The 17,977-nt window shown below is 46.3% G+C and overlaps 1 protein-coding gene across 2 annotated transcripts in view; it reads right to left on the bottom strand.

Moving 5' to 3' along the window:
• Positions 1–2,861: 2,861 nt before the first annotated feature.
• ABCC5 (ATP binding cassette subfamily C member 5) overlaps positions 2,862–17,977 on the bottom strand; it is a 62,961-nt gene continuing 47,845 nt past the window's right edge. For both annotated transcript variants that reach the window (XM_026650095.1, XM_026650096.1), the window contains exons 19-30: positions 17,455–17,601; positions 16,894–17,023; positions 15,884–16,037; positions 15,620–15,748; positions 14,766–14,952; positions 13,728–13,817; positions 10,795–10,984; positions 9,774–9,933; positions 8,838–8,916; positions 7,918–8,031; positions 6,052–6,216; positions 2,862–4,488 (exon numbers count right to left, since the gene is read on the bottom strand). In XM_026650095.1, the coding sequence (XP_026505880.1) occupies positions 4,387–4,488; positions 6,052–6,216; positions 7,918–8,031; positions 8,838–8,916; positions 9,774–9,933; positions 10,795–10,984; positions 13,728–13,817; positions 14,766–14,952; positions 15,620–15,748; positions 15,884–16,037; positions 16,894–17,023; positions 17,455–17,601 (1,647 nt within the window). In that variant the 3' untranslated portion in view covers positions 2,862–4,386. The remainder of the gene's footprint in view (positions 4,489–6,051; positions 6,217–7,917; positions 8,032–8,837; positions 8,917–9,773; positions 9,934–10,794; positions 10,985–13,727; positions 13,818–14,765; positions 14,953–15,619; positions 15,749–15,883; positions 16,038–16,893; positions 17,024–17,454; positions 17,602–17,977) is intronic.

Here is a 17,977-nt window from a genome sequence, read left to right as displayed (position 1 = left end):
CCAGCTGCCCTAAATCAGCCCTAAATCCCATCTGTTGCTCCCAGCCATCATCCCCTTTTCAAATTCCCTTCAAAAGGACCCTTTCTTACCAGCCATTTCTCATTCTCCCTCCCAGGTGCCCCAACTCCCGATGGCTCAGCTCCCTCTCTCCAGTTCAAACTCACTCCACACAGCAAATTCAAACTCTTAGGCCTGGTCTGCACTAAAAAGTTAAGTCGGCCCAGCTGTGTCACTCAGGGGTGTGAAAAATCCACAGCCCTGAGCAATGTACCTATACCCACCTAACCCCTGCTGTGGACATGCTAGGCTGATGGAAGAATTCTGTAGACCTAGCTACCGCCTCTTGGAGTGGTGGATGACCTATGCTGATGGGAGAACCCCTCTCATTGGTGTAGGTAGACTACAGCAGAACAGCTGTAGCTTTCCAAGTGTAGACAAGCCCTTACTCTCCTGTGACCTGTCACTCCCAACTAATGCAGATCCACAGGTCCCAATTGAAACTGCTACTTCCTGACTAGCTGTTCACACCTGCCTAGTTCCAACTGCCCTTTCCAACTGTCCCAGTTCAAACACCCCACCCCATCCCACTCCAAACTGCCACCACCACCAGGCCCGGTTCCACCTGTCCCTACCAGCGTTCCTTCTGGTCTGTGAGTGTAGAATGACAGCACTCCAGTTCAAACCCTGTGGTCGCAGCAGCATTGGCAAACAGGGTCAGAGGCTGGCATGGTAGCACCAGGGCAGACTATTGGGAGCCGGTGCGGTGCTCGACCTTGGGTACTTTCTCTGGTAGTGGATGCAGAGGGCCTGGCACTAGCTTCCCCAGCAGCAGGAGAGGGAGTCTACTCAAGAATGGTGCTTCGAGCAGCACTGACTGAACTCCATGAAGGGTGCAGGGTGTATCTATGTGCAGCTTCTCGGATATCCAGCCACTGCCCACGTGAAATTGCTACAGGCCCTCCTGGAACCTTGGATCTCATTGCCCCAAACCATCCAGTTGCAAATTTGAAGCCTTTGTCTTGCTAGGGTACAATAAAATTGCTGATTTCCACAACTCTCTTCCTAGCCCCTCCACCCCCACGGCTTCCTTGAAGTTAAGTAAGGGACACAGTTTTGCCAGGGTGCTTGCAGTGCAGATAGAAATGTAGCTACCTTCTCCTCCCAATCACAGTGATAAGTGTCCATCACCTGCTCTAGCCTCCAGCTTCCAGACCCCACTGGATTGAGAAAACAGGCCCTGTTTAATTTTCAAAATCTGGTCACCCTCTGTGCTGTGGCTATGATGGGAACTTGTCACCTTTGATGTACGTGTGTGTGTTTGTGGAGGGGGTAGCTACACTTCTTTCTGGTCACTTATCCCCTGCAGCAACATTGCAGCGTGGAGTGGAGATAGGGTGACCAGATGTCCCAATCTTATAGGGACAGTCCCAATTTTGGGGTTTTTCTTATATAGGCTCCTATTACCCCCCCACCCCCGTCCCGATTTTTCACACTTGCTGTCTGGTCACCCTAAGTGGAGAGGGGATACACCATCAGCCTCTGTTAGCACTAATAGCACCTTATGCATAACAAATACCTCCAGGCCCCAATTCTGAAGCCTTTATATCCCACATAACTTGCTTTCTGATGACAAGGGAACATGGATGCTACTACCACAGGATGGGAAAGGGGCAGGAACCGTTTTGAACCAAGAAGTAACAAGTTTCTCACACATTATACTCACTTGTTTCTGTCTCTATGAAACTTTTTTTTTTTTTGCAGGCAGGGGGTGGGGGGAGAGAAGTAGGTGAAAGAGGGAGGTTTGCTGGATCTAAATGTAAGTAAATCCCTCAAAGGCTGAGGCCCACCTCTCTAGGGATGGGGTACAGGAAACCTGGCTCTGACCCATGCTGACTCCAAATTCCACTCCCCGTTTTGTTGAGGACACGTCTATTCAGCAAGGGGCAGCAGGGTTGGTGAAAACGTGGGGGGAGTGGCAGCAGCTTGGAGAAGCCTCCACAGCCCTGGGGTGGGCCCAGCTGCAGCTTCTGATTGAGTTCTCCCTGGATCTCCATATTTTTCTTTCTGCTTAGGAACCGAAGGCAGGAGCCCCTGTGCTAGCCCGTTGGTGTGAACTGAACTTGGCAATTGCATTGAGGCTGAGGGTGGGACAAAACAGCAGATTTTTCAAGAACTGTCCAAACTACGGATTTGGGTGAAAGGCTCCAATCCACTCTTCATTAACGAATCTGCGACTTGTGGTCTCAGTAGATCATTAAATACAAACAAACATGAAGCGAACAACTAGAAGCGAACGATGCTTTCTGTGCTGCTCATCTGCATGCCAACACCCAGAAAGCTTTTCTACTTTTGTGGTTTCCCTGTGGTAGTGATGGCTGAGCTGTGAGCCCCAGTTTCTTTGCTATTATACTCAGGCCTAGATCCTTCAAATCTGTATGTGACACAACCGGAAATACAAGAGTTGGTGTGGGTAGAGAACGGGTGTTTGAGGAGACATGGGCATAAACAGGATCCAGTCTAGGCTATCAGGGTGGTTAAGTAAGCGCTACACTCCCTTCTCAGGCCTCACTCTTACTACAGGGCAGAATCTCATTAATGCCAGACTGGGGTCCCCTATGCTCCCTGTCCAGCTCAGCACTTAAACTTGTAGCACCTCCGTACTGGGCAATGTGGAAATAATCCACTGTACTCTTAAAGAAACTGATCTGTCCTAAAGGGAAAGTCAGCTCCAGATTGATGCATCAAGAGAAACCCCCGATTGTGAGAACTATTCAGCAGTGGAGCTCCGCCAACGGCCGCAACAGGCCTGCTGCTCAGCAGCGATTTATGTGCCTCAAAGAAACAGCTTCACGCAACAAGAGTTTACAAAACCCAAAATAGTTTTATTCACTTTTTCAGATTTTTGCCTCGATGAGACATTTTGCGAACATGCTAAGGCTACAAAATGTCCAAGTTGACAAAGACATGCAATGCTGACCATTCAATAAGTCACAGCTATAACTGGAGTGACCGCGCCCACGTGGGCCCCGGGCCCCACAGAACAGGGATGGTGTACAGTAATCATGGTAACGTACCACAGAGGACTCAGCAACCTGAGGTAGGTCTCTTTACAGTAAGAAAATAACTTCCTTCCAGTGTCACACCCTGATCAGCAGGAACCTGTTCAAAGCTGCAGAAGACTTCAGGGTGTTGTTAAGGTAATAAGTGTGCAAGACCAAAACAGGAAATGCTGATGTATTTTAAGCTTAGTGTAAGTGAACAGCACGAAGGGTGAGTGTTATGTATGCCAATAAGAACCAACCTCAACCTGTAAAGAGCATTAGCAGCCTCAAGATAAAGGATTCAGCTGGAGCAGCTCAGGAAAGAAAAGACTTTACTGCCAGCAACCCAGGGTTTGGATTTGAACTTCAGAGAGCGATTGTTTTACTGCAGGTTGTTCTATGAACATTTAGATTCTGGTCACGAGTTAGATCAGCGAAGCAGGAGTTTGATTATTTTAATAGAAACAAAACCCAAACTCCATTGATACATTAGGGAATGGTGCTGCATTCCCATTATTGCCCCAGGACACTGCACGAGAAAGAGCTGCTACATTCCCATCACTGCACCAGGACACGGAGTGATCGTGGAACTTTCCCGTGACCCAGAAGTGGTCTTCTCCCTGAACCACTCAGGGGATCATAAAAAAAGCTACCCTGGGAAAGCATCATGGGAAGCAGCAGCTGCCACCATGAACAATAGTGATGCTCCAAACAGCTTTGACAATAGTTACGATGCAATAGAGTTACACCACAGAGCCCTTCCCCCCTGTGCAGGACGATAACGATGGGACATTGAAGGACACTACTGCAAAGCTTCACTTCCATTCAGACACGCAGAAAATCCGGCACTATGAAAAGACCAGCTGTAAGAGACTAAATGGTGTCTGATACAGTCTGATAAAGCCAGCTCTCTAGTACCGTAAACTGTACAAAAATTATAGAAAAGAATATGCACTGTTATTAATACAGTGCTCATTTTAATATAAAATAAACAGCTTACATTTCCACTGTAAATATAGGCTATGTACAGAATTATGTATAGATATAGCTACATGTATAAAGCTTCATTATAGGCCTCTGATACATTTATAACTATGGCTCCCGGAGCCATTTGTAGAGTGCATTTAGTAACAAAAAAATGTAGTAATATGAATATGGAATAAATACACTAAAAACAGGAAGAATTCTTACAGGGTCTTAAAAAGTCTCCAGGTTTGACACATTGTGCTAAAAATTAAAAAGATGAAAAGGCAATAATCTGCTTTGAGAATGAGGAGGAGGAGGAGCTGGCCTGCCACAGGCAGGGAGTGGAACCCTCCAAAATAAAGTGACTTTATCCTGAATTTTAGCCCTTGACAGCAACCTTGTTGTCTGCAGCAGCAAACATGGCATAGAAGCGCGAGTTCTCATTGGACAGAAGGGCAGACGGAGTGTCGAATTCCACTACCTAAAACAAACAAGGTGGGGAGTTTTCATTAATGAAATTCAGCATAAAACAGGTTGCCAGAACAGAGGGTATGCTAACATCACAGTGATGAACCAGGGGACTCAATGCAAGGGACTGTGCCCAGGGCAGCTATATTCCAGGTCCCAATCTGACTCCCTGCCCACATCATCTCCTGAGGCCACACAGCCAGACTGCATAATGCCAAGTTTGGGGCACCCCTTATTGGCTCAGCATCTTTTTTTCCAAATCATTCCATGGATGCCCACACGCTAGAAAGACTGCAACAGCTGACAGCCTCCTGGTTCATTATCCAGGTCTCCTTTTGCAGATCTGGCTTTAGCCTACTAATGGCATCTGCTTTAAGACTTTAAATTGTGTTCCATTAGCTTCCCTCTTTCATTTTCTTACCACCATCAAGAGTTTCCATTACTATTTTTTTCCAAGCACCCAGCCCCACAGGAAGAAAGAGTCCCTGCCCGAGGAGCATTGTTCTGACATAAATGAGTGGCACAGGACAAAGAGGGAGGAATGAAGAGCACTCAGCAATGGATGAAGGCAACAATAAGAGCACATGATTACTCCGAGGGCACGGATGCCTCTTGGTGCCTTCACCAAATTAGCCTTAAAAGCCTAGACGTGGCTCCTGCTCCACGTGCCAGCTAGAGTTTTAATGAGAAGCAGTGCTCCCAGCTCCCTACCGGCCCAGAGTGCAAGAGCAAACTCTGACCCCCAGCAGCAGGGCAATGATAGGTGGCATGGTAACAGTCTATACATATTTGAAGGGTGTAAACGTCAAGCAGGGATAGGAATTACTTAGGCAGGGGTGTAACTTGGAGGAATGGGGGGAAATTAAGAAAATGTAGGCTAAACTTCAGGGGGAAAAAAGGTTTCCTAAGAGGAGACTGATCCAGCTGTGGACTAGGCTCCTGGGGGTCAGGGGTGCAGATGTCCTGTCTCTTGGAACATTTCAACTGAGACTGGACAAAACACTAGGAAAGTACCATAGTGAGCAACCCTGCACTGGCTCAGACAGACAGACTTGGTGGGACCCAACGGGTCTTTCCTTCTCTGACTTCTAGGACCTCACCGTATTCTTCACATTTGGAGTTTACTGTATAGAGCCCCCATATGAAAATCTGACGCGTGTCTCTCACAGCCAGTTATTACTGTAGGGCTGCACGACAGCGCGAGGGCAAATGGCACTGAACCCTAAGGAGATGCAGGCAGCTCTTATACCTGCTGGAATTAATCTGCCTGTGGAGTTTCCAAGTGATGAGATTGCTCCTACATACCTGCTTCTAAATGGGCTTAGTGTGTTTTGAGGAAAAGCAGGAGAAGGAAAATTCATTCCCTTTGATCTTGTCATGAGGAGCAGTCCCTTATTCCAACACAGAGAACTACTGCCAAAGGGGTAAAAGAACATACAGCCACGTGTACCATGGCTTTCCACACTGTGGAGAGACAAGCTCAGCCTGGCTATGTAACCAGCACCAGCAAGCAGGCTCTACCTAGAGCCAAAGCAATCTACAATGCCAGCCCCAAAGGCAAAGTGCGACTAATTACCTGTCCTTGTGTTAGCACCATGATCCGATCGGAGCCCAGCACAGTGTGCAGGCGGTGAGCAATTGTTAGCATAGTGCAGTCTGCAAACGCCTCCCGGACAGTCTCCTGAATCAGTACATCGGTCTCTGTGTCCATAGCAGCTGTTGCTTCATCTAGTATCAAAACCTGCAAGTGGCACATAATGCAGGGTGTTACATTATAGCTAACCCACTCCCCCCAGTACACAGGCACACAGTGCGGTCCGAAGACAATCCTGCTGATTGCCATGACAACAAGGGTGACTGATCATCCTAACAATGCCTCTTGCACTTGAGAAGGGCATCTTGTGTAACTGCCTTGGACGCAATCACTCCCTGGGCCTTGTTTGCTGGGAGCATTTTACGATCACCTGTCCCACAGCCCTATAACAGGAGGGGCCGTGGCATAGGGCTCAGACATCAATCTCGTTCAGTTTTATATTCCACATCTGAATCTCAGATTTGAACTTTAACCAGTGAACTATTCCTGATGGAACCAGCACCTCCAGCACTCTCAGGAGAAGGCTTGGAGGCTAGGAAGTCTGCATCATCAATCAGCTGTCTGGGACTAAAAAGCATTGTGCTGTGGGGCTGCTCACTCCATTAATGCTGGTGCCTACCTTGTAGCAGCTCTCACTAGCTAGCCTGAGAAAGGAAGAGATTCCTTCCCTTTTCCCACCATCCAGCCCTCGCTTAGCTCAAGCCCATGCCCTCATTGTCACCTATCTATGGTAATAGCTCGAACACGGCAACTCACATAGTATTTATTGTTCCCTTTAGTCTCTGCTTCGAAGTTTTCATACACAGTACTACAATTCAGAGACACTATTCCCCTTCTGAGGATACCTCCCTCTCTCAAGGTTCCATGTTGCTACTCCCATCTGGAGTTAGTCAATATTGCTCTTTAGTAGCCTAAAGGGGATCGTTGTTAAACAAGGACATCCTCTTTCTCTTCAGATCCAGACAACCACACTACTGGAATGACAGCTCATCAAATCTCATTGGGCATCATTGGTATTTCATGTGATACAAGAGAAACCCAGGGTACTGCAGAGAGAGGTGTGGGGATCTTAGCGGAGACCACAGGTCCTTCCAAGCTTGCACTGAATCTGATGGCCTGAGTGGTGGGATGAAGGTGGGAAGGGGGTGGGGGGCACTGTGCTGATGGAGGTGCCATTTTTTGATGAGATATAAAAACTGAGGATGTGAAAACTCAACGAGAGCCACTTTTTAAAAAGAAAAAGGCCGTTTAGCCCTGGTCAAGTTCCACTTGGGTCCGTCTGTTCTGAGCTACCTAAAATCCTTTCTTCACTGAAATTATTATTCAGTTTCCCCTCCTAAAGGAGCAAAAACCTTGATAATTTTGGCAGCACAGGTCCCATGTTCCACTTCTAGGGGGTTACATTTAAGTGGAAGGGGAAGTGATCCTTACACCACAAGCAAAAGACTTCGATACCGTCAGGATGAACAGAGCAATGTAAAGTATCAGCTCTGCAACAATCTTGGCGAGCTCTAGCAAAGGGAGGGAGACGGAACCTAGTGCTCTCGTGCACAGGGCTAAGCCACAAGGACCGCCTAAGACTCTAGCTGTTAACAAGTAACAAATCTCTGGATACAGTACTTGGGAGACGTATGGATCGTAGGAAGTCCTGAAGAACTGACATCTGCCTAAGGAATGCCTTCCCCACTCTCCTGACCCCACCTACTCTGTGGGTCACATTAATTGTTGGTGTCACTCCCTTGACATCAATGGAATTATAACAGGGATGAATTTGGCCCTTGAGAGCAGTCTTCTCATGCTGCAGTGACTGTGACCTCTCCAGCTCTTTCCCCTCCCGCAGACACTCACCTTACAGCGACGCAGCAAGGCTCTGGCTATGCACAGTAACTGTCTCTCCCCCACAGAGAAGTTTTCCCCATTTTCCATCACTTCCGATTCCAGTTTCATGGGCAGTTGAGCAATCTGGAAGGAAAGAAGAGGGGAGATTGAAGCCACTGTTCTGGGATGTTGCACCACCAACACGTGAACAAGACAAGTGGCACTGCTGCTTCTCTGCAAATTCAATCCCACCACAGGCCTAAGAAAAGTTCCATCCATCCTGTGCCCCTCACCATGCTGTCCAAGTGCTTCTCACCCCCTCCATCTTCCAGAAGAAATAGATCATACTAAAGAACACACAGAACTAGAACCCGTTTAAACTAAGCAGGTCTGATAGCTTGAACGTCTAGTAAGTCTGGCTGAAATGCCTCATGTATTTGATAACACTACTGTGAATTTACACCAGAATTCTGGACATGTAGGGCTAGACTAGAAGAGAGGTAACCTTGCAGTGACATTAGCTTAAAATAGGTGAACAAGTCTCATTCATAAAAGCCTACAGCGTATTCAGAAGTCACATCAGTATGAATACCCTGTCTCCTGACAGCCTCCCCCATCAAGAGCAAACCGTGAACCTGGCCCTGTGCTGTGCAAGCTCCTACATGATAGAGCAGGGGTTGGCAACCTATGGCATGCGTGCCAAAGACGGCATGCGAGCCGATTTTTAATGTTCACTGTATGCACCCACACCCTCACCTCATGACCAGAAAAGTGACACAAGCCTTTCCCATAAGCAGAAGAGACTGCAAGGACAGACTGAACTTTATCTGCAAGTCTTTAAAGCAGCAGTGGCTACTAGTGGGATATGCAGGTAAGATCTTTGTCGCTCTCTCTCTAACATAACCATACCCTTCTCCTCTCCCCCCCCTCCCACCATGCATCATACTTACACACTCCTTCATGTGAGTCCTTTCCAAGGCATCCCAGATTTGCTCCTCACTGTACTGGTTGAAAGGATCCAAGTTTGATCTAGAGGAGGAGGGAGAAAATGAAAAGGAATCTTTCACCAGATCAACACTGAAATGACAAAACTGTGGAGTTCTAACCCCCCAGCATGGACAGCTCATATCCACCCAATGCAGCAACAAAAGTCACACCACGGAAGTCAGACACTCCTGGCACACAAGGGTTAAAATGGCCAAAAAACAAAAGGGTGGAAAAAACCCACAAAGAAGCAAGAATCTAATGGAGATTTAAAGTGGGAGGCTACATGTAAGACGACACAAAGCAATGATCATGCCCAACTCAGAGTCTCTACCAATACCCAGCCTGAACTCAGATTTCACTTGCTTGTGTGTCACAAGCTTGTTATAGTTTTAAAAGGCTGTTAGAACGGTTATGCTAAAATGAAAGGTTAGAAGCGTTCTAACTAGACCACCGCTCCCAGGCTCTTGCACTACACACTCCGAAGGCAGGAGCAGGCCAGTGCCAGAAGGCCCAGCTTCTGCTCCCAAACCACCATATCGCACCAGGTATCACACACAACAGCAAATGGCAATTCCGTGGCACCCAGATTTCTGAAGCTGCTGCTGTTGTTTCCTAGGATCAGGATTCTAGTCAGTTTCCCTTTGCTGCTATCCACACATGGTGCAAAATGTAATGAGAAAATGAACACAGGAGGAGGGATGTATATGCCACAGAAGAATCAGTCAAGATGAACTGCTGAATGCTACGCTATTGAGTCACTCTAGTTAATGCCCTGGGGAGAAACCCACTGCTTGGGACATTTAAAATTAGACTGAACAATACACCACAGAAATAATCTTTCAAGGTTCATGTCAATCTAATGGCCCTTTTCTATCTCCATTGTCTATGGTCTTACTAACCTCACAGTTCCACTGAATAACACAGGCTCCTGAGGGATTATTGAGAGTTTGCTGCGGAGATCTGCTAAACCAATGTCATTGATTTTCACTCCATCGATTTTAATGCAGCCTCCAGACAGTTCAACGAGACGAAAGAGTGCCATTCCAAGTGAGGACTTCCCTGCATGGATGGACAGGAAAAAAGTAAGTCAGCCAGTGGTTTTTGGGAGCAGCAACTCAGTATAGCTGGTATTGTAGAGACACAGAGACAATTTAAAAGAATAGAAGTGTTTCAAAATATTGATACAAAGGGGCCTCCAAACAGTTCTGGGTGGGTCTAATCTAGGCTGGGCTTCATCATCTTTAAAATCCTAAGCAACACCGATTCCTCATTTAGAAACAAGAATACTGAAACTTAGCTATTCACCTGATATCATCCTACTCAACTGTGGTTTTAAACGAACAGCATCTTTCACATTACAGGCCTCTTAAGATGATTTAGGGCCAAATTTGGCTGCCACATCCATGCAAACAACTCCCAGCAAAACCGCAACAAGCATATTTTTGGGGAAGAATTTGGCCATTAAAAGAAAGAGTTGGATAGCCATACGTTGGCTGAGTAGACAAACAAAGTAGCTACTTGATACTGGGCAACAGCCGTAGATGACAGAAGAGGTGTTACTTAGTACTGTGTTGTCTGGAGTATAGCTGGGCTTTCCCTCTTCAAGAGGGATTATTTTTTTGTTAGAGTCTTCATCTGTGTGGATCCCACTCAAGGCGTGCAAGTGCTTTATGAGCATGTTCACACACACAAGGCTCATGGCACACCTTGAGTGGGATCTGCACAAACAATTCTGAAGAACCAGTTACATAAGGTAAGTAAATCGTTCTTGTCCAGCTCCCATTCAAATGCCTTCAGTTCAGATCCTGAAGGAAGCATCTTCACAGTGGTGCAGAGGTTTTCACGTTAATCAGAGCTAACCAGTTATAGCCTCAACTCTGCCAGCAAAGTTATTTAACTCCACCCAAAGCTCCTCCTCACCTGACCCCGTCCGCCCCACGATGCCAATCTTTTCCTTGGGTTTGATGGTAAAAGACACTTTCTTAAGCACCAGCGGGAGGTTCTCTCGGTACCGCATCTCTGCATTTTCAAAGACAACTTCGCCTTCATGGGGCCAGTCCAGAGGGGGAGCTTTATTCTTAATTCGAGCTGGAGCCTCCAGAGAAAGGGTCTTTAAAAACAAAAACAAGACCGAAAAGTCTAGTTTCCAGTCAGCAAAAAGCATCAACATACCAAATTGTTTACTGCAGTTCTGAACAGGAGTTGGTTTCTTTGGATGATAGATTTTCCCCTTTCTTTTCTCACTGCTAAGCTGAGGAGGGAAGCTGTGCCCCCAAAATTGATCCCAGATCCCTTGAATGGTGCTCTGCATTTCCCCACTACAGGGTCAGCCCCACATGCTGCTTTAAATGCCACCTTAATGAGCATTTAAGGAAGGCAATGTTGCCTAGTGGCAAAGGCACCAGATTCGGAGTCAGGAGACCTGAGTTCAGTTCCTGGTTAGAACACAAGAACGGTCATACTGGGTCAGACCAAAGATCCGTCTAGCCCAGGATCCTGTCTTCCGGGTGCCAGGTGCTTCAGAGGGAACGAACAGAACAGGTAATCATCAGGTGAGGGATCCACTTAGGGATCTGGGGCAAAATCAGTACTTGGTCCTGCTACTGAAGGCAGGGGGCTGGACTCAATGACCTTTCAAGGTCCCTTCCAGTTCTAGGAGATAATAAATAATAAATTAATGGAAATATCCTAAGTTCTTGGGAGCCTGCAGAGAGATTTTATGGCTGTGGGACACAGCAACTATCTTCAAATCACAATTTGACTGCAATGCTACACAGTGCCATAGAAATGCTGATTCACCCACATTTGCTGTGCAAGGGTCACGTATTAGTTCTGCTCATGAATCAAGTGTGATCTGCATTTATAAAGTGGATAAAAACGTGAAATTCAATGAGTGGTACCCCCCAAACTTCATCTACCAACCCAGCCAGATTGGCTCCTTGCCCTTTGCTTTTGTTGCTACACTTGGCACCCGTCAGAGCCCTTGCTAAGTGGTTATAAACATCACATTCCATAGAAAACAAAAATTGAGACTCAGATGCAATCCAGGTGATAGCACATTTCTCTTTGGTACGTTTCAGAATGTGAGTAATTGCCACTTTCCTCAATTTCTCCCAAGATCATCTTCTTGCTAGAAAGCAGAGATTTGGCTAGTGGACACAGTAGATCTACTGATGTTCAAAAGGGATGCTGCTCAATGATCGTAGTACTGTATTTCCTTGAACTAGGAGCTAGTAAAAGAAATCTGAACAGCCACACTGAAAAGATGCCAAACCCAGGGCTTCATGGGGCACAGAAACTGCTGGCAGCTTATTTTCTAGCACACAGACACTCATGCCATCCCCAAGACGGAGAACTGAGACTCTGTTTGCTATGGCCAAAGATACAGAATGCCATGGCTGGCACACAGCAAAAACTGTGATGTGAAAGGATGACAAAAGTCAAATGTGCTTTATATTACAATCAAAACAGTTTTAAACAAGTTCATGATACAATGACCATTTAGACGGCCAACTGGGTAGGAAATCATGGAGTCGTCTTGTTCAATAGCAAGCCGTCCAGGGTGACACAGTCAGTGACTTTACAAAACCCTATGAAAGGCCTGGGTTTTGTCCCTGAAGACATGGCCATGACAAACACTGCACTGCTCAGTGAGAGCTAGACTGGGCCTTTCACAGGGTGGGAAGATGCAGGAATTCCTGGGATGGTTACCTCAGCTTCCGCAGTTAGAAAACTTCACCTCGGAAGGCTGCACAAGATTGCTAGTTTCCTTTTGTTTCTTTGTGTAGCTACAAAATTAAACTAATGTTTCTTTCCCCTGTACACGCAGTCTCTAGAGTAGAATGGGATAAACTATCCCATATATGAGCTGCTTAAAGGCCTGGAGTTTCCAGAGAGATGCGCCTCTACGGCGATCGTCTGAGATTGCTGACCTACTCACTCAGGGTCAACTCCTCGAACGGCACAAGGAGAACCGCGCTCTGCGACTCCTGTGTCTGTTGACCTGGAAAAGAGGCTAGTCTGCAAACCCACATATCAGACCCACTGTACAAGCTTCTCCGGGCCCCCTCTCTTCCCACAGTATCAACACACAGAGCCCACTGTAGTGTAGAAAAAGGTGTGGCGCAGGATTTGCTGCTACCTTGAGCAACAGTAACTTGTTATACATATAGCATGGCAAGTTGCACATCTGTACAAGGACAGCAAGTTGATTAGTGGCTGTCCTGACTCGTCCCGGTCCACCTCCCCCTCTTAGCTGTCTTAAGGTTCTCAGCTGCCAACTTCAATTCTGGAAAGGATTCCATAACTTTCAAAATATATTTTACAGCAGACAGCTGTGTGGAAAACAAGAGTGACTCAATGGGGACACAGTGACTTTAAACGCTGAGCAAGTAGAGTCAAGTCTTAAAAGAGCCACTAATAAAGTAAACCTTTCAGGCCTGAAGTGACTCAAACATGCCAGAGAGTGGGTATTATGCAGCTGCCCTAAAATATTGAAAGGATTTCCTACAGTGAGCCCTTCTCACCCCCCCATTTCCTTCCTTCTTGCTGCAGGACCCCTTGCAAACATTCAGAGTGTATTAGGCTTCACTGCCACTGGGCAGAAGCCCTGACAGTTTATGTACCAAGCTAATGAATCCTTAGGCCCCAGTCCTGAAAACACTAAGCGCACCACTAGCCCTAGTGAAGTCAATTTTAAACACATGCATGTTTGCAGGAGCAGGGCCTTATTTCCTATTCTCAAGCAGGTTCCAATGCAGATACAGGCCAGCTCTCCTTCCTCTCACGTCAAGAGCACGAACAGCAACAAAGAATTGCACAAGAAAGAGTGAGAAGGTGAACTGATGCCTTACCTTGATGTAGTGATCAATCCTCTCCACTGAGGTGAAGCGAGCCTCTGTTTCTGAGGCCAGTCTGACTGTAAACTGGAATAACCCTGTTAACTGGGAGGGGGAAGAGACAGTAATTGAACCATTCATTTCACAGAATTCTACTGGATTTGTTTATTCTGAACATATCTAAGAGCTTTTCATAATCAATACCCTATGGAACTTGGATGCCTTGATGCAAAATAATCTTACTTGTGGTAGCTTAATAGTTAATTTTAGAAGGCTTACAATTCCCATCAGTAATTCTTTATTGTCTGTGGATCACCTGAAAAGTCAGCAAGGTGACTGAGTAAGTTTCTGATGGCAAGGCACTTAAAATGTTAATACTATTCTCTTATCGGACCAACTTCTATCAGTGAGAGAGAGAAGCTTTCGAGCCACACAGAGCTCTGTGTAAGCTCAAAAGCTTGTGTCTCACACAGACAGAAGTTGGTCTAGCAAAAGATATTACCTCACCTACCTTGTCTCTCTAAGATCCTGGCACTAACATGGCTACAACATTGCATACTATTAAGCTCTTCATTTTGTAGTTTCACCTTATTACAAGAAGGGGGCATAAAAAGCCCAACAATGGAACTAACCTGTATGTATTCTAAGCACTACTAGTATAAACTAAAGAGCACAGTAACACACCTCATCAAGCCATCAGATTGGCTAACGTGCATGTTAAATTCTTTAGAAATATCCAGGAAAGAAAAATGTGCAATATTCTATTGAGTGCCCAAAACAGCTTCCACTCGAACATTCAGAGAGAGAAATTCAGCTACCAATAGCAACAATCTCAAACATGACTCCTCCAGCCTGTCCCTAACCCCTAGGAAAGACCCTAATCCTGGATTACTATTGCTCCATTATCAACAGAAGCATCAGTCTCTCTGCCCTCTCCACAACACTGCATTAAGCAAAAACTTTTCAGTAAGACATTATCGTTACCTAAACCAAGATGCACCATGGTTAGAGATTCAGACAGATTCTAGAGTACAGAAGTGGACAGCATCTCACCTGCACAGCATAAGAGATGGCGAGCCCAGCATATGCAGGAGCAATCTGGCCATGCATTAAGACAATCATCAGGCCGGTGGTTGTGATGAGGGCGATGCTGATAACATCTAGTCGTATGGCCAGCCAGCGCATTGCACAGCTGAACAAGTAAAATGGTGCTTGATTGTCATCCAGCAGCTCTTGGTACCTGGAAGCAGGTAAGGGAGAGATTTGGAGAGGGGCAGTTGCACCTCTTTGAAGCTTTGTATTTAATGACGACACTTCTAATACTGCTGCACGAGACTAATATCAGAACTCATCTGGATGGACTAATCCTGGTTCTTGCCTCTCATGCAGAACTCTCTCCAAACCAGGCCTGGGGGTAGAGGATTCGCAAATACACACCTTTTATCCTCTGGCCCCTAAATCACATGGGAGATCTGCTCATCTTTGTGGTTCTCAAGCCAAGAACAAGCTAACATGAACAACAACAAACCACAAGGGATGCCTCTGCATCCACTAACATTATAGCAACTCCTTTCCCCACATAAACTGAGCAGCATCTTCCAGGAGAAACCCAATAGCTACAAGCTACTAACCCCATAAAACCTACAGTGCCACAGAACACTGAGCGTATAAGTATTATTTCAAGAGCTATTACAGCACGTTGATAGGATTTAATAAGACTAGTTGATTAAAACAGATATTAGCATCTGATTTGTAGTTCCAGCTCTGTGTAGCCAAGGACATACAATTAACAGAAGATGGTTTTGAAAGGCTCACGAGATCAGCTGCCTGTTTTTCAGATCCTGAAACACTGGTTCATGCCAGTCCTGTCCCATGTTAACGAACTCCAGGCCGAGTGCTGTACTGACCTGTGCAGGAATTCCTGCCTTTTGTTGTAGGCATGGATTGTGGAGAGACCCTGTATACTTGACGTAATATGAGACAGAAACGGAGACTGCGTGATGTTGTCCTGGCGCTTCAGCTCACGAATAAAGACTCTGGAAGAGAGGAAGGAGAAGCTTTGAGGGATGCACATAACCATCCATACTGCACTACACCAGCCCGAAGAACACATTGCCCAATTAATTTAAGATAGAGAGGCTCTGATCCATTAAAGCGACTGGTGAGCTTACCTAGACACAATATGTAGGATTGTGAAGAGGACGGTGAGGGGCCCCACTGCCACCAGAAACCATGGGAAGACCCCAGCGATCACCCCGGCACAGAAGAACACCAGGATGACATTCTGAATGAACATTTCAGCTTGAAATGGCAAACGGACATCAACTGGAAAAGATGGAGAGAGAAAGAGGGAGGTCTTGGGAACAGGGAGCCAAATAACCTAAATAAAGCAATTTAGTCCAGCTTCTACAACGTCACACCAGTTCCAGGGATACTGGTTTCCCAAACTTATTTCGGTATAAAGCGTTGCTCTTCAATGAGTGTTTTTGTCTTCTACAATGTTTGTGATTGCGCCTCCCTCTCCCACCCCACCAGTAAGGTCACTGCTGCAGCACTGGCCATTAAGCATCTTTCCTCTTAACTTGCCATAAAAAAAGGCATCAAGAAGGTTTGGATGGGAACAATAAGGTGGCAGGTCTGGTAGCAACCACAAGCATCAGAACTGGACTGGAGTCCCCAGGACCAACCTTACTGCATAGGGCATGGCTGAGCCTTCAAGTCCTGCCAGCCTCCTTCCTTCCAAAACAATTTAAGAGCTTTAATGCACAGAGAAGTGAATGTTAGTTTTATTTTGGGGATGAACACATACCCAGAAAACCATGCAATAAAATCAATCTCATCCTAATAATCCTGTGAGCTAGTTACCAGCAGTACCCCAGCACTGACTGGTGGGAGCCCATATGCATCAGATTTAAGTAAGAAATTGGTTTGCTCTATTTCTTTTTGGACTGGTCTGATTTGGGGCTTTCCATTCATAGGAGACAGCCTATAGCCTAACCCTGGCATGGCCCAATTACTGATTTGTCTATTTCAAATATGTGCACCAAAGGCTTGTAATGTCTACAGACACACTTTCAGGTTATCTTCATCTCTGCATCCAGCAATTGGCATGCACAGGTGAGTTAACTGGAAGGTGTGAATGCAGATGGTGCTGTGTTACGGCAGACAGAGAGGGACATACCTTCATCCATATCTTTGGAGAACCTGTTGAGAATCCGCCCAGTGGGTGTAGTGTCAAAGAACTTCATGGGGCTGCGCAGAATCCGTCGGAAGAGCTCATCATGGAGCCTGGAGGAGGCTCTAAGTGTCCCCTGGTAACACAGCAAAGGTTACTGGGGTTGTGTAGGGATGTCTGGCTATGCTGTCATTCACATCACGCCCACCGCCAAACAACTGAACTGGCTTACTGTGACCAAGGGGCCGAACCTCGCATCAGTCACGACCCAAAAGCAAATCTCTGCTCTTGCAGTCTTGAAGGCAGCTACAGAGTCTGTGCTGCTATGCGGTGGAAGGAAGATAATGAGCCAAAAGAGGTTTTAACAGTGAAGAAGGTGATGGAAGGTTGCAGTCAACCCAACTTGTGCTTGGGCTGGCCCAAATTCAGGAAGTCTTTCTTGGGAGATGAAGACAGCCTCCTCACAATAATACCAAGAGGAGAGAATCAGAATGCCAGAGGCCCCAGCCATGCAGAGAGAGAGGGAGGGGGGAAAAAAAAAAAAACACAATTGGCCTTGGTGCGTACCTTGACAAAGACAACCCCACGAACAGCTTTCAGAATCAACATGACTCCCATAGAGAGCGCATAGATGCCGGCATAGTAGCGCATGTGAGGGTTATCTTTCATACTGATGCTCACAACAGTTTCATTTCCCAACATCACGGTGGTGTTCTGTGTGAAAGCCAAGATCCCAGTTACATGGTTGTATAAGACAAGAACAGGCCAGAGAGTCATCAAATTGCCCCAGGCACAGTGAGCATCTCCTATCTCTTGAGTAGGTATTTTAAAAGATTTTTTTTAAAATTTGCATGGAAAAAACCCTGGCCAATCTGGAGTGGCAGAGAAATTCAAATCCTCTCACACCCACCCCAAAAGGGAAGCTCAAGTAGAAAGCCAAGATCCTTTTAACTGACTCAGTTACATAGCCACCGTCTGCCTATGTACCCACCTCAGCTACAAACCCATGCCAGCCGAGCCCCAGTCAGGATCAGTGCTCCATTATGCAAGGCACTCTATGAACACAAGATGATCCACCCCTCTTGATTTA

The sequence above is a fragment of the Terrapene carolina genome, unplaced genomic scaffold (genome assembly GCF_002925995.2).
Source record: "Terrapene carolina triunguis isolate 2854851 unplaced genomic scaffold, T_m_triunguis-2.0 Scaffold88, whole genome shotgun sequence".
In the NCBI taxonomy this organism is placed as follows: Eukaryota; Metazoa; Chordata; order Testudines; family Emydidae; genus Terrapene; species Terrapene triunguis.
The sequence above is the reverse complement of the archived record's forward strand: the minus strand, read 5'-3'. Positions and strand labels throughout refer to the sequence as shown.